This window comes from Oncorhynchus gorbuscha, linkage group LG07 (assembly GCF_021184085.1).
Source record: "Oncorhynchus gorbuscha isolate QuinsamMale2020 ecotype Even-year linkage group LG07, OgorEven_v1.0, whole genome shotgun sequence".
In the NCBI taxonomy this organism is placed as follows: domain Eukaryota; kingdom Metazoa; phylum Chordata; class Actinopteri; order Salmoniformes; family Salmonidae; genus Oncorhynchus; species Oncorhynchus gorbuscha.
The window spans coordinates 47,217,966-47,230,171 of record NC_060179.1 but is presented as its reverse complement, the minus strand read 5'-3'; the positions used below and the strand labels follow the sequence as shown (position 1 = coordinate 47,230,171).

The following is a 12,206-nucleotide window of genomic DNA, read 5'->3' as shown; positions in this document are numbered from 1 at the left end:
AATACCACTCAAACGGACAGCAGTTCATCCAAACCATATGGCAAGTGGCATATGGCAAATGACAAGTGTCATACAACAAAAATCCCAATGATGGCAAGTGCGCTCTGCCGTAGATTTTCATATTGCAAATGGTCAAAGTCAAGACCCAAGGGTCAAATTTAGAAAATCTACAATTTTAGAAATATTCAACACCCTCTAAAAAAGTGCTTTCTGGACCATTTTTTTTGCAAATCTTTTGACAATTATACATATGTAATAGCCGTATGAACATACCTTTGTCTTATTTTATTGAGTTTGTCCATTAGGCCTATGTTTTGTCCATTTGCAATATATAATCATAGGAAGTCGGCCTCCGAACCCAAAAGTCAGTGAACCATATCCAAATGGCATAAGACATGTCCAAATGTCATTCATACGTATTGAAAGTACCAAATCAGGATGTTATGTCCACTTGCCATATATGATCATAGGAAGTCGGCTTCCGAAACCAAAAGTCAGTGAACCATGTCCAAATGGCATTTATACTAACCAAATTATATATATATATATATATATATATATATATCACTATGTTAAGCCCTGAATCAACCTAGATGGTCTATTTGTCATGTTTGATCATAGGACGTCATAGGAAGTAAAAATTTGGTGCAATGAGAGAGAAGTGGGACTCAGACGTTTTTTTAAAGATTTTTGGAAAACATCCAAAATGCCCCCTATTGGATGGGCACAGGTGGGGAGTGCTCCCTACCCGGCCATGGACCCCTTGCACCCCCCTAAAGGCATTAAAAATAATTTCAAATATGTGCTACTGGTAACCCGTTCAGGTACCCAGGTGCTCGACTGTCCTTTTGCAATGTCTTACAATGGATATTTACCATCACAAATTTGACATGCTCTAATATACTGCAGAAATGCCCAATTGACTGGCCCATTGAACGCCGATTACTGATGGCTGTTCCTCTCCATCGCTTAAACTTATAGCAAATGGACAAAAGTCAGCCATCAAGTCAGCATCCATCAGTCAATAAGATATCATTCTGACACCAAACTGATACATACCTACACCAAACCCACTTTGTCCAACACATTTAGAATCCAACTATCACATATTTCAGAGCAGGCCCAATCTTCACACGCCTTCAGTTTAAACCATAGTAAAAACTTAAAACACGTAGTTACGTTCTAGCTACAGCTCCAGTTCTGACATTATGTGTAGGTCTAGCTGAGGTGACCCCGAATCCCAAGTTTTGGCTCGATTGGTCATTCGGAGCCCGAGCAGTAATTTGTACTGAAAATCAATTTTTGTGTGCGTTGCTATGCGGTCCCTGAATGAGCTATCTGACAGAACCTGTACGGTCTGTCTCTATGGGCCGAAGTGGTCTGTACCTTTTCTAAATGTCATAATTTTCGCAATATTTAAAACGAATTGAAGTCATTGCAAACGGTTGAGGCTATTTCTCATCTGGAGACACATAACTCACCGTGCACTATCGACTTAGAAATCTGTTCTAGAGCTTAAGTTTCCAAGCTCTAGGTCTGATGGTTCATTGATGATGCGAACGCCAGTATCTATTGCAGGCTCTGTGTGTCTGTAAGTCCCACACTGTTAATTCATCCTTGCTGTGAGTGTGTGTAAGAGTTTTCCTTGGACATCTGTTTGGAGAAATTACTGATTTAAGTTCATTTTGGAAAGATGTGACCTTTTTAACCCTTCGACACAGCCGCTATGACCCCAATTTAAGGCACTTCCGGTTGGCACAGGAAGCTGAAAGTAAAGACATATCCTCATTGGGGTAGGCCTTTACAGAATCCCAAGTTTCAAGTCTTTACGTTAAGAACTGACTGATTTACCTAGGGTTGAATGCAGTGTTTTTACCTAACTGCAGGTTGGTAAAATCAAAAAGTTTTTAGGGTGAATTTAACCACTTCTGGTTGCTCCAGGAAGCTTAGAATCCACAAAGGTAGTCCTCATAGTGGCCTGATGGATTTTCATCAAAGACAGTTTGATATGGCATTCATAACCCCCATAGGCTTCAGGTTGAAGTCAGGGCAGCAGGAAATGTATTCCTACGTGGAGAGATTATAAACTGCTAGATTAAAACACCCCAATTCCACACGGTCAAGGTTTGCAGAGATTGGGAGGTCCTTAGGATCGTTCCTCTGGTTGAATTATGCTTCTAGCCTTAACGGTTCTGCCGCTGTCACCCAAAAGCACCTAAAGTTTAGGTCAGGCTTCGTTATGGGCCTGTTATTTGCACGGTCGCTGCAGTCACACAGAGCGAGCTACGGTCAAGTGGGGCATCTCCATGAACTCGGCACGGCCTAGAAACTACGGTGATGCCATTGGCCAACAATTTTAATGTTGATTTCAGTCTGTTATTTTGGTAATGGTTCAGCACTTTTTAAACTTATTGCAAATAGACAAAGTCAGCCACCAAGTCAGCGTACATCAGTCAATAAGATATCATTCTGACACCAAACTGGTACATACTGACACCAAACCCACTTTGTCCAATTTGTTTAGGTGCCAAAAATCACATATTTTAGAGCAGGCCCAAAATTCACAACGCTATTAAGTTTTAAAAACTTAAAAACATGTAGTTACGTTCTAGCTTCGGGTCCAGTTCTGACATTGTGTGTAGGCCTAGCTGAGGTGACCCTGAATCCTGAGTTTCGGCTCGATAGGTCATTCGGAGCACGAGCAGCGACCTTAATTATTGCTGAAAATCCACTTTTCCTGGGTGTTGCTACGGTGTCCCTGAATGAGCTATCGGACAGAAACTTTAGGGTCCGTTTCTATGGGCCGAGATGGTTTCAATGCACCTAGTCTTGTTACTTTGGGACTTTTCTAAATGCCGTCATTTTCCTGATGGTCAAAATGAATTGAAGTCATTGCAAATATACGAGGCTGTTTCTCAGCCTGAGAACCTAATAGAGCCACATAACTCACTGGGTACTATCGAATTAGGCTCTAGAACATGTATACAAAGTTTCAGAGCTCTAGGTCTGACGGTTCGTTGATAGTTTGAACGCAGGTAACTATTGTACGCCCTGTTTGTCTTCGTATAAGCCTCACTTTGTGTCACGCCCCATTGACTGTGTGAGTTCAGAAAATCACAGAAATCACAGATCTCCGAAACTCTCCTGAACAGATTCGTCTGAACATGCCACAACTGGAACTGGAAAAAACAATAACATTTCTTTCACCAATTGTACATTGCATGATTTCTCTTAAATAACGATAGATAAATGGCTGTTGTCTTTTTCCTGACACCGTAGGTTCATGTACTTTGACGTGAAGCCGTCAAATTAGTGCCCTATTACCGTTTTTTTACCTTTAATCCCAGAAAATGGGCCTCAACTCAAAAAGAATGGAGGCCTCAATGCCATCTTGTTTCTGGGCTAAAAGCCCATTTGCCCAGTTTTGTCTTCGAACTCTTTTCAGTTTCGGAGAAATGACCATGTCACTTTGGTGGTGTTTTGTCCATTTGCAAAAAGCAGCTATCTGGTGGAATTTTCTGGTACGGCGGAAAAATGATAAAAAATGTAAAATGTAATAAAACGGAAACCAAATGTCCAAGGGACTTCATTCGATGACTTCCCGGAAGAGCGTGCACGACATGAGGCCGTCGGCCTATTTTAATAACACTCGCGGGCATCTAGTAAGGGACCGTACATTTGCCATATGGAAATCCTCATCAATCATATGGGAAATTCCAAATTGTTCCCTTATGAAAGAAAATAGAGGTGTAGACAATAGTATGAAATCGATTTGTGAGAATGATTTATGCCTGTTTGCGTAGAAGGTGCCATTGGATTACATAGAATTACACTACCATTCAAAAGTTTCGGGTCACTTAGAAATGTTTTTGAAAGAAAAGCAAATTTTTTGTCCATTAAAATAACATTAAATTGATCAGAAATACAGTGTAGACATTGTTAATGTTGTAATTGACTATTGTAGCTGGAAACGGACAATTTTTTTATGGAATATCTACATAGGGGTACAGAGGCCTTTTTCTCAGAAACTATCCATCGTATGATTACTTTTCATTTTTAGGAAGTGTTTTACTCAATTATTTTGATCAATGGTGAGCTCACCCGTGATGTGGTGAATTGTAAATAGTAATTGCTATTAGCTATTTCAAATTGTGGCTTCTGTCAGCCGAGAGTTAGATAATATAACCTTGTGTTGCGTCAATCTTTCCTCAGTTAGCGCTAGGACTAATGCACCCTACATTGTCCAGTTTGGATGATTGTGTTGCCGTTTCTGTTGAATGTCTGAAAATTTCATCTAAAAACAAACTGGTCACGTTCAGGACAATACGTTGTAAGAACTCTGTTTGTGCAAAATGTTTCCTTGAAAAAACAGTGTGGACAACTCAAATGCTGAAGCGTTCTAATCGCACCGGTTTGAGCATACGCTGCAGGGACCACTGTAGAATGATCACACCCGTTTACTGGTAAGTGTCAAGGGGTAAATAAAGGCAATTTGAGGAAAGTGTTTCTGCCTTCTTGTTCTTCGCCTTTTCCCAATATGGTAATTCTGAGTTTCTTATGTATCATTATGATTACACCTTTAGTTTTGTTTGAGGCTGATGGAAAAAGCAGCGAGTTTGTACAAATGGTTCTCTATTCTATGTGAGTCCTTTTGGAGCAGGTGTGTTTCTTGGAGCTTTGCTATATGAACATGGCTTCTTGCTAGATTATCAGGACAGTTGGAACATTTAATAAAGAAGTTTAGGCCTTTCAACTTCCAAGAGAGAATAGCTAGTATTGCCATGGTAAAACAAATATTATTAATGATTTAAATTGTAATCTTTACTGTTAATAAGCCCATGGATGTGAAACAAAAAGCAGAACCCACATGCACCCGTCATCCACCTTTAAAGTTAAGTTTGCAGACTTGAGGAATTAAGGTGGGTGATAAAGAAAAAAATAGGACAACTATAACATCAATGCAAGCCTAAACTGTCAATGGAATGGCTGTGGGAGCCATAGCTCTTGTTCCATAACCCTCATTATTATTAGCAATATGATCTAAATGACCTTAAACATAATGTAGCCTCAATTTTTATTAAGCACAAATGCAGTCTATAATCTAGATCTTCACAATAATTAAATCATTGTCTGTAGGCCAAGTCAACCCTGGGAGATAAATTCAGGAGCGTAACCTGAGTGGCACACAAAATGTCAACAGGAAGAAAGAAAAATAATTGTGTGGTAGCCTATATGGGACTGGCAATCTATCCTGAACTGTTTATCCCATAGGGAAGCAATGCGCTGTAGCTATAACGACACAGGGCGAGACCCAGATGCAGACAAAGGAGACAAATGGTTTGAGTCTCTGATATTTATTAAAAGACAAGGGGCAGGCAATAGGAAGGTTGAGGACACGCAGAAGTTCAAAAACCAGGTCAGAATCCGAAAGGTACCAGGCGGCAGGCTCGAGGTCAGGACAGGCTGAATGGTCAGGCAGGAGGAAAAGGCAGAAAAGGCAGGCAGAAAAGGTTGGAACTGGGAGGGCTAAAAAACAGAGACTAGCAACACAGGAGCACAGAAAAAAACATGTTGGTACGCTTGACAAGACGAACTGGCAACAGACAAACAGAGAACACAGGTGTAAATGCACTGGGGATAATGGGGAAGATGGGCAACACCTGGATGGGGGTGGAGACAAGCACAAAGACAGGTGAAACAGATCAGGGTATGACAGTAGCCCCTCAAGGAAGCAACTCCAGGCTGTATAGCGTGTCAATACATTGAGTGTGTAAAACATTAGGAACCTCTCGTAATTTTGATTTTCAACCCCTTTTGCCTTCAGAACAGCCTCAATTCATTGGGATATGGACGCTACAAGGTGTCGAAAGTGTTCAACAGGGATGCTGACCTATTTTGACTCCAATGCTTCAAACAGTTGTGTTAAGTTGGCTGGATGTTATTCTTTAACCTGTCTCCTTCCCATCTTTACTGATTGAAGTGGATATAACAGGTGATATAAATAAGGCCTTCATCTGGATTCACCTGGTCAGTCTATATCATGGAAAGAGCAGGTGTTCCTAATATTTTTAACACTCAGTGTACATTGTCCATTGTTCATTAGTTGGTGTGGAGTCATCATTGTCTAAATATCCTGCACCACGGGCAATATAATAATAACAAAGTCCAATGTTCAGAAATGATAATAATGTGTTCCTTTTACCCAACTGAGGGATTGTCCTCATCATGGTCTTATGCTAAGTGTCACATCACAGCCATAGGCTAGGCTGCATGATTGTGGGTGGATAGCATACCTGAATACTGAGACAGTCAAATTGGGGTTAGCCTAGATCTGTCGGCTCATCCCCTTTTGTGTTGGGCTTGATGTGCTTCTCGAAGAATTCCACTGCATCCTTTGCAGTGGAAAATGTGTGTGTTGTATTTCGTAAGGTCAAGATGAGTTTTACCGGGATCTCAGGTTTAGATTGAGTAGCTGGGATCTCACCTCGTTGTAGGTTTCCCTCTGTTTAGCAGTTCGGCATTCAGATCGTGCTAGATTCTGATCCTCTTCTCTGCATATGATTCCTTTGCGAGGTGAACAATTTGGTGTTTGACATCAAAACTGTGGATTTGTACAATCAGGCACGACATCCATTCCGGAGAGGACCCGTGCAGTGCACAATGTTTATCAGTGGCATGGGACTCAGCTTCTTCTGCCCAAACAGTTCATTGAAAAGATAGCTCATGAAGGAAGTTTCAAGTCCTGTGACCCTCACATTGAATTTACAGGAATAAGTTTAGAGTGATTATTTTTTAGAAGATTGATTTCCCACTGTCTCCAAATGTTACACTTTAGTTGATTAGGTATCCACTTTAGAAATTAACAGTGCAAGAGTTTTAATTGCATGTCAAGGTCAGAGGTCATTTTCTCACAAACAATCTCTCAGATAGTAGTGGCAAAATCTTTTTGTTGCCAAATGTTGAGAGCTGCCATGTTCCCACAGGTGAATTGTGAAAGGACAGAATATGCCAGCAGCTGGAGTGAAATAGACCTGCTATTGTTCTTCGTAATCCAATGAGTCCTATACCTTATTGTAATGTTGCCAGTTAATTGAAAATAAGTGTTAATTCATAGTTATTTTGTAAGAGAAAGTCACGAGAAACCGACCAGTTTCAATTGTTGAATAAAAATAGTCAAGTGTGATCACATGTATAGTAGTGTAAATGCTCCAGTACCTGTTTTCAAAGTAATTCTGCCATTTTGTTTCATAGCTGGTAAATAAATAGCACAAAATCAAAGAATTACGAATCCTATATAGTCTATCCCACCTCGTACTGCAACACTGTCTAGCTGGGGGCTGTGAGCACAGGAAGAGCCACGTCAAAGATTCATTTTTTAGACACTCTGCGCACAGGCCTAAAATTTTGGTCTAAATAACTTGAAATGAGAGTCTACTTTTCTTCACAAGCTAGGTTGTTTATCCATGTTTGAGTTTCAACTGCTAGGGAAGAGAAGACAATGCTTCTACTAATCCGACTCAATCGCACAAGCACAAACATGACTTAAGTCACACTATCATGGTCACCTCCTGCCCTTTAAGGAGCAGGTGAAAATGTTTGTCCCATCTGTGATATTTTGATAAATGTGATAAATTACTCATAAATGACTCATGTCATAAAAAATACATATTATTCAATATACCACATTAGTTTCTTCTTACTAGTAATACACGTATTGTTTTAGAAACATAACAAAGCATGCTCATCTGTTTTTTTGTGTTTTGTTGGTATAATTTTCTCTGCATTTTTTTTTATCTACCTGCCAGTGACTGGTTGACCAAAATGTTAATTTATTGCCATGTTCCTCACCTTGAAAGTTGCCTATGGGCAAGGAGAAACTGAAATCCATGGCTTGATTTTATTTAAACAGCCATTGCAAACGTCATCTAACTTTAGCCACGACGGGCTAACGATCAATGGAATTGATAGGGGCATGTGAGCATGTATTACTTATCTTTTGCTAAATTACCATGTTAGTAACATCAAACCATATATAGAGTTGATTTCAGGTTATTTGGAAATTTTTGTGGGGGTTAGGGTCAGGTCTTACCGACAGGAGTGTCCTCTGTCAGACTGAAGAGTGCCAGGTTTCCGTTGCTACTGTAGGGCCCATTATCGTAGAAAAATGGGGCGTAGTCTGCTTGTGCTAGAAGAGATAGACCAAGACTCTAATCCATTTGTTGTTATACTGTACTTCTAATTCCCCCTAATGACATCTTAGCACTGGCTGTGGGTGTCAGATAAACAGAGCAGGGTATATTGTACTAACCCCCTCTGCTTTCTCTATCCCTTGACTGGGATTACAGGCGCAGTTACGTCAACCAGCCCAAAAATATACACACTTTTCTTGACTTTTCCCCACGCCATCAAAGGTAATTCAAATAGATTTTTTTCAAAAACATACAGTATTCACAATTGATGGTACTGTGGTGTAATTTTACATTCTTCAAAATCACTTGGGCGTTTCAAACAATATCCAACTACTTCTATTAAATCATAACATATTGCACTCACTTTCAACTAGCAGGCAAGTAGGTGACGGGAGGAAAGGCAAGCATTAAATACAGAACAGGAAAAACAGGTTCTTAGCTCTACAGTGTATGATTATGAAAATGCTAGCCATCTTTCAAAGCCCTCTAGTGAAATTGAAAACCATTAACAATCAGAACAAAGCTTAATTAAGTTGCCATTCAGGTATACATGAAGCAAAAAGAAAAATGTAGACTTACCAAAGCAAACATGCACGAATACAAGAAGCAGTGAAAAATGTAACTTCTTGACATTCTTCATCCTAGAGAGCAAAGCATGAAAGCACACCAAGAAAAGAGCTTGTGGGGGTATATACTACAGTTAGTTTTATACACGAGGTGTCCTTCAAGGTGTTTTATGGGGAACTAGAGAAGGAAGGCTTAGGCAGATGCCCACATACTAATCCAATAACACGTCTTAACCCCGGAGACGCATATAGACCCCCCTTCTCTCCAATCAGGCACTTTACCGCCGAATGTCGGGCAGGGGGCGGGTCAGCAAGAGAGGGGCTTGGGGTCTGGGAGTGTTCACTCTGTGAGAGCCTTGCCCAGAAGGAGCTGAACTGGAAAACACTAAAAGGCTAAAAATATATTGATTAATGTGATGAGAAAATTAACTCATGTGTATTTAATATATAGATATCTATTACATCAAGAATACATATTTCTTAATTGATATGTAATTCATCATCTTGATTCATGCATGATTGATGTGTAATTAATGTGTAAAAAAATCTGAATTAAAATTCATGTTAAATTCATTTGTCTACAGTTGTGCAGGTGGAAATGTATTACAATTAATATTTAAATTGCTTGAATAAAGTAAAATACTGTGGGGATACAGTGCCTTACAAAAGTATTCATCCCCCTTGGCGTTTTTCATATTTTCTTGAGTTACAACCTGTAATATAACTTCACTAAGGTAGGGGGCACAATTTTCACTTCCGGATGAAAAGCGTGCCCAAAGTAAACTGCCTGCTACTCAGGCCCAGAAGCTAGGATGTGCATATAATTGGTAGATTAGGATAGAAAACACTCTAACATTTCCAAAACGTATACAGAAATGTCTGTGCGTATAACAGAACTGAATTGGCAGGCGAAAACCTGAGAAATATCCATCCAGGAAGTGGGATGTTTTATGTTTGTAGTTTTCTATTGAATGCCATTACAGTATCCATTGACTTAGGACTCACATTGCACTTCATGTGGCTTCCACTAGATGTCACCAGTCTTTAGAAATTGTTTCAGGCTTGTATTCTGAAAAATGAGGGAGTAAGACCACTCTGAATGAGTGGACACTGCAGGGTCCCAGAACTTTTTCATGTGCGTGACCGAGGGCACGCCTTTCTTGTTTACCTTTTATATTGACAACGTTATTGTCCGGTTGAAATATTATCGATTATTTAGACTAGAAACAACCTGAAGATTGATTATAAACATAATTTGAAATGCTTCTACAAACTTTATGGATTCTATTTTGTTTTTTTTTGTCTGACTGTTGTGACTGTGTTTGAGCCTGTGGATTACTGAACAAAACTGGACATAGACAAAATAGTCCAAATTTGTGAAGTGAAATGAAAACAATTATGGAAAAGTGGTGATTGCATATGTATTCACCCCTTTTGCGATGAATCCCCTAAATAAGATCTGGTGCAACCAAATAACCTCAGAAGTAAGAAAAATAGTGAAATAAAGTCCACTAGTGTGCAATCTAAGTGTCACATGATCTCGGTATATATACACCTGTTCTGAAAGATCCCAGAGTCTGCAACACCACTAAGCAAGGGGCACCACTAAGCAAGCGGAACCATGAAGACCAAGGAGCTCTCCAAACAGGTCAGGCACAAAGTTGTGGAGAAGTACAGATCAGGGTTGGGTTATAAAAAAAGATCTCAAACCTTGAACATCCCACAGAGCACCATTAAATCCATTATTAAGAACATGGATAGAATATGGCACCACAACAACTCTGCCAAGAGAGGGCTGCCCACCAAAACTCACAGACCAGGCAAGGAGGGCATTAATCAGAGAGACAACAAAGAGACCAAAGATAACCCTGAAGGAGCTGCAAAGCTCCACAGCGGAGATTGGAATATCTGACCATAGGGCGACTTTAAACCGTACACTACACAGAGCTGGGCTTTACGGAAGAGTGGCCAGAAAAAAAAGCCAGTGCTTAAAGAAAAAAATATGCAAACACGTTTGGTGTTCGCCACAGGCATGTGAGAGACTCCCCAAACATATGGAAAAAGGTACCCTGGTCAGATGAGACTAAAATTGAGGTATTTGGCCATCAAGAAAAACACTATGTCTGGCGTAAACCCAACACCTCTCATCACCCCGAGAATACCATCCCCATAGTGAAGCATGGTGGTGGCCGCATCGTGTTGTGGGGATGTTTTTCATCGGCAGGGACTGGGAAACAGGTCAGAATTGAAGGAATGATGGATGGCGCTAAATACAGGGAAATTCTTGAGGGAAACCTATTTCAGTCTTCCAGAGATTTTAGACTGGGACGGAGGTTCACCTTCCAGTAGGACAATAACCCTAGCATACTGCTAAAGCAACACTTGAGTGGTTTAAGGGGAAATATTTAAATGTCTTTGAATGGCCTAGTCAAAGCCCAGACCTCAGTCCAAATAAGAACCTCTTCACCAGTGGAACCCATCCAACTTGAATCAGTCGGAGCAGTTTTGCCTTGAAGAACTGGCAAAAAATATCAGTGGCTAGATGTGCCATGCTTATGGAGACATACCCCAATTGTTATACACACTCAAGTTTCCTGTTTTTTCACCATAAAAAAAATATGTATTATATCCAAAGTGGTAGTGTAAGTCAAATGAAAACAAAAAACAAAAAAAACATTTTAATTTCAGGTTGTAACGCAACCAAATAGGAAAAATGCCAAGGGGGTGAATACTTTTGCAAGCCACTGTAGTTATTTTGACAGCGTGTGTTATGCAGGTGAATGAGGACCCAAAAGCGACTTGGCGAAAACAGAGTTTTTAATCCAGTAAAGTTACTTTACAAACAAAAGGCATAATACTACTCGTAATGACGAGAACAGACTGGAGACTTGATCAAGAACTGCAGGTTGCCTCGGGAAGGCACTTGAACGTAGCAGACTCAGACACCTGCTCACCACGCAGCATCTGAGGGAAACACGACACGACAGGGCAATACATAGACACAGCACGGTGATCAATAGACAAGGATCCGACAGGACAGGAACGGAAAACAAGGGAAGAAATAGGGACTCTAATCAGGGGAAAAGATAAGGAACAGGTGTGGGAAGACTAAATGATGATTAGGGGAATAGGAACAGCTGGGAGCAGGAACGGAACGATAGAGAGAGGAGAGAGAGGGAGGGGAGAGAGAGGGATAGAAAAAGGGAACGAACCTAATAAGACCAGCAGGGGGAAACGAACAGAAGGGAAAGCATAATGACAAGACAATCTAAGACAAAACATGACAGTACCCCCACTCACCGAGCGCCTCCTGGCGCACTCGAGGAGGAATCCTGGCGGCAACGGAGGAAATCATCAATAAGTGAACGGTCCAGCACGTCCCGAGACGGAACCCAACTCCTCTCCTCAGGACCGTAACCCTCCCAATCCACTAAGTATTGGTGACCCCGTC

The 12,206-nt window shown here is 40.6% G+C and overlaps 1 protein-coding gene across 6 annotated transcripts in view; it reads right to left on the bottom strand.

Moving 5' to 3' along the window:
* Nucleotides 1-8,999, bottom strand: part of LOC124039934 (cadherin-related family member 1-like) — a 181,698-nt gene extending 172,699 nt beyond the window's left edge. For 5 of the 6 annotated variants that reach the window (XM_046356503.1, XM_046356499.1, XM_046356502.1 and 2 more), the window contains exons 1-3: nucleotides 8,769-8,999; nucleotides 8,554-8,559; nucleotides 8,090-8,185 (exon numbers count right to left, since the gene is read on the bottom strand). In XM_046356503.1, coding sequence (XP_046212459.1) covers nucleotides 8,090-8,185; nucleotides 8,554-8,559; nucleotides 8,769-8,829 — 163 coding nt within the window. In that variant the 5' untranslated portion in view covers nucleotides 8,830-8,999. The remainder of the gene's footprint in view (nucleotides 1-8,089; nucleotides 8,186-8,553; nucleotides 8,560-8,768) is intronic. The other variant, XM_046356501.1, reaches the window with a different exon arrangement.
* Nucleotides 9,000-12,206: the final 3,207 nt, after the last annotated feature.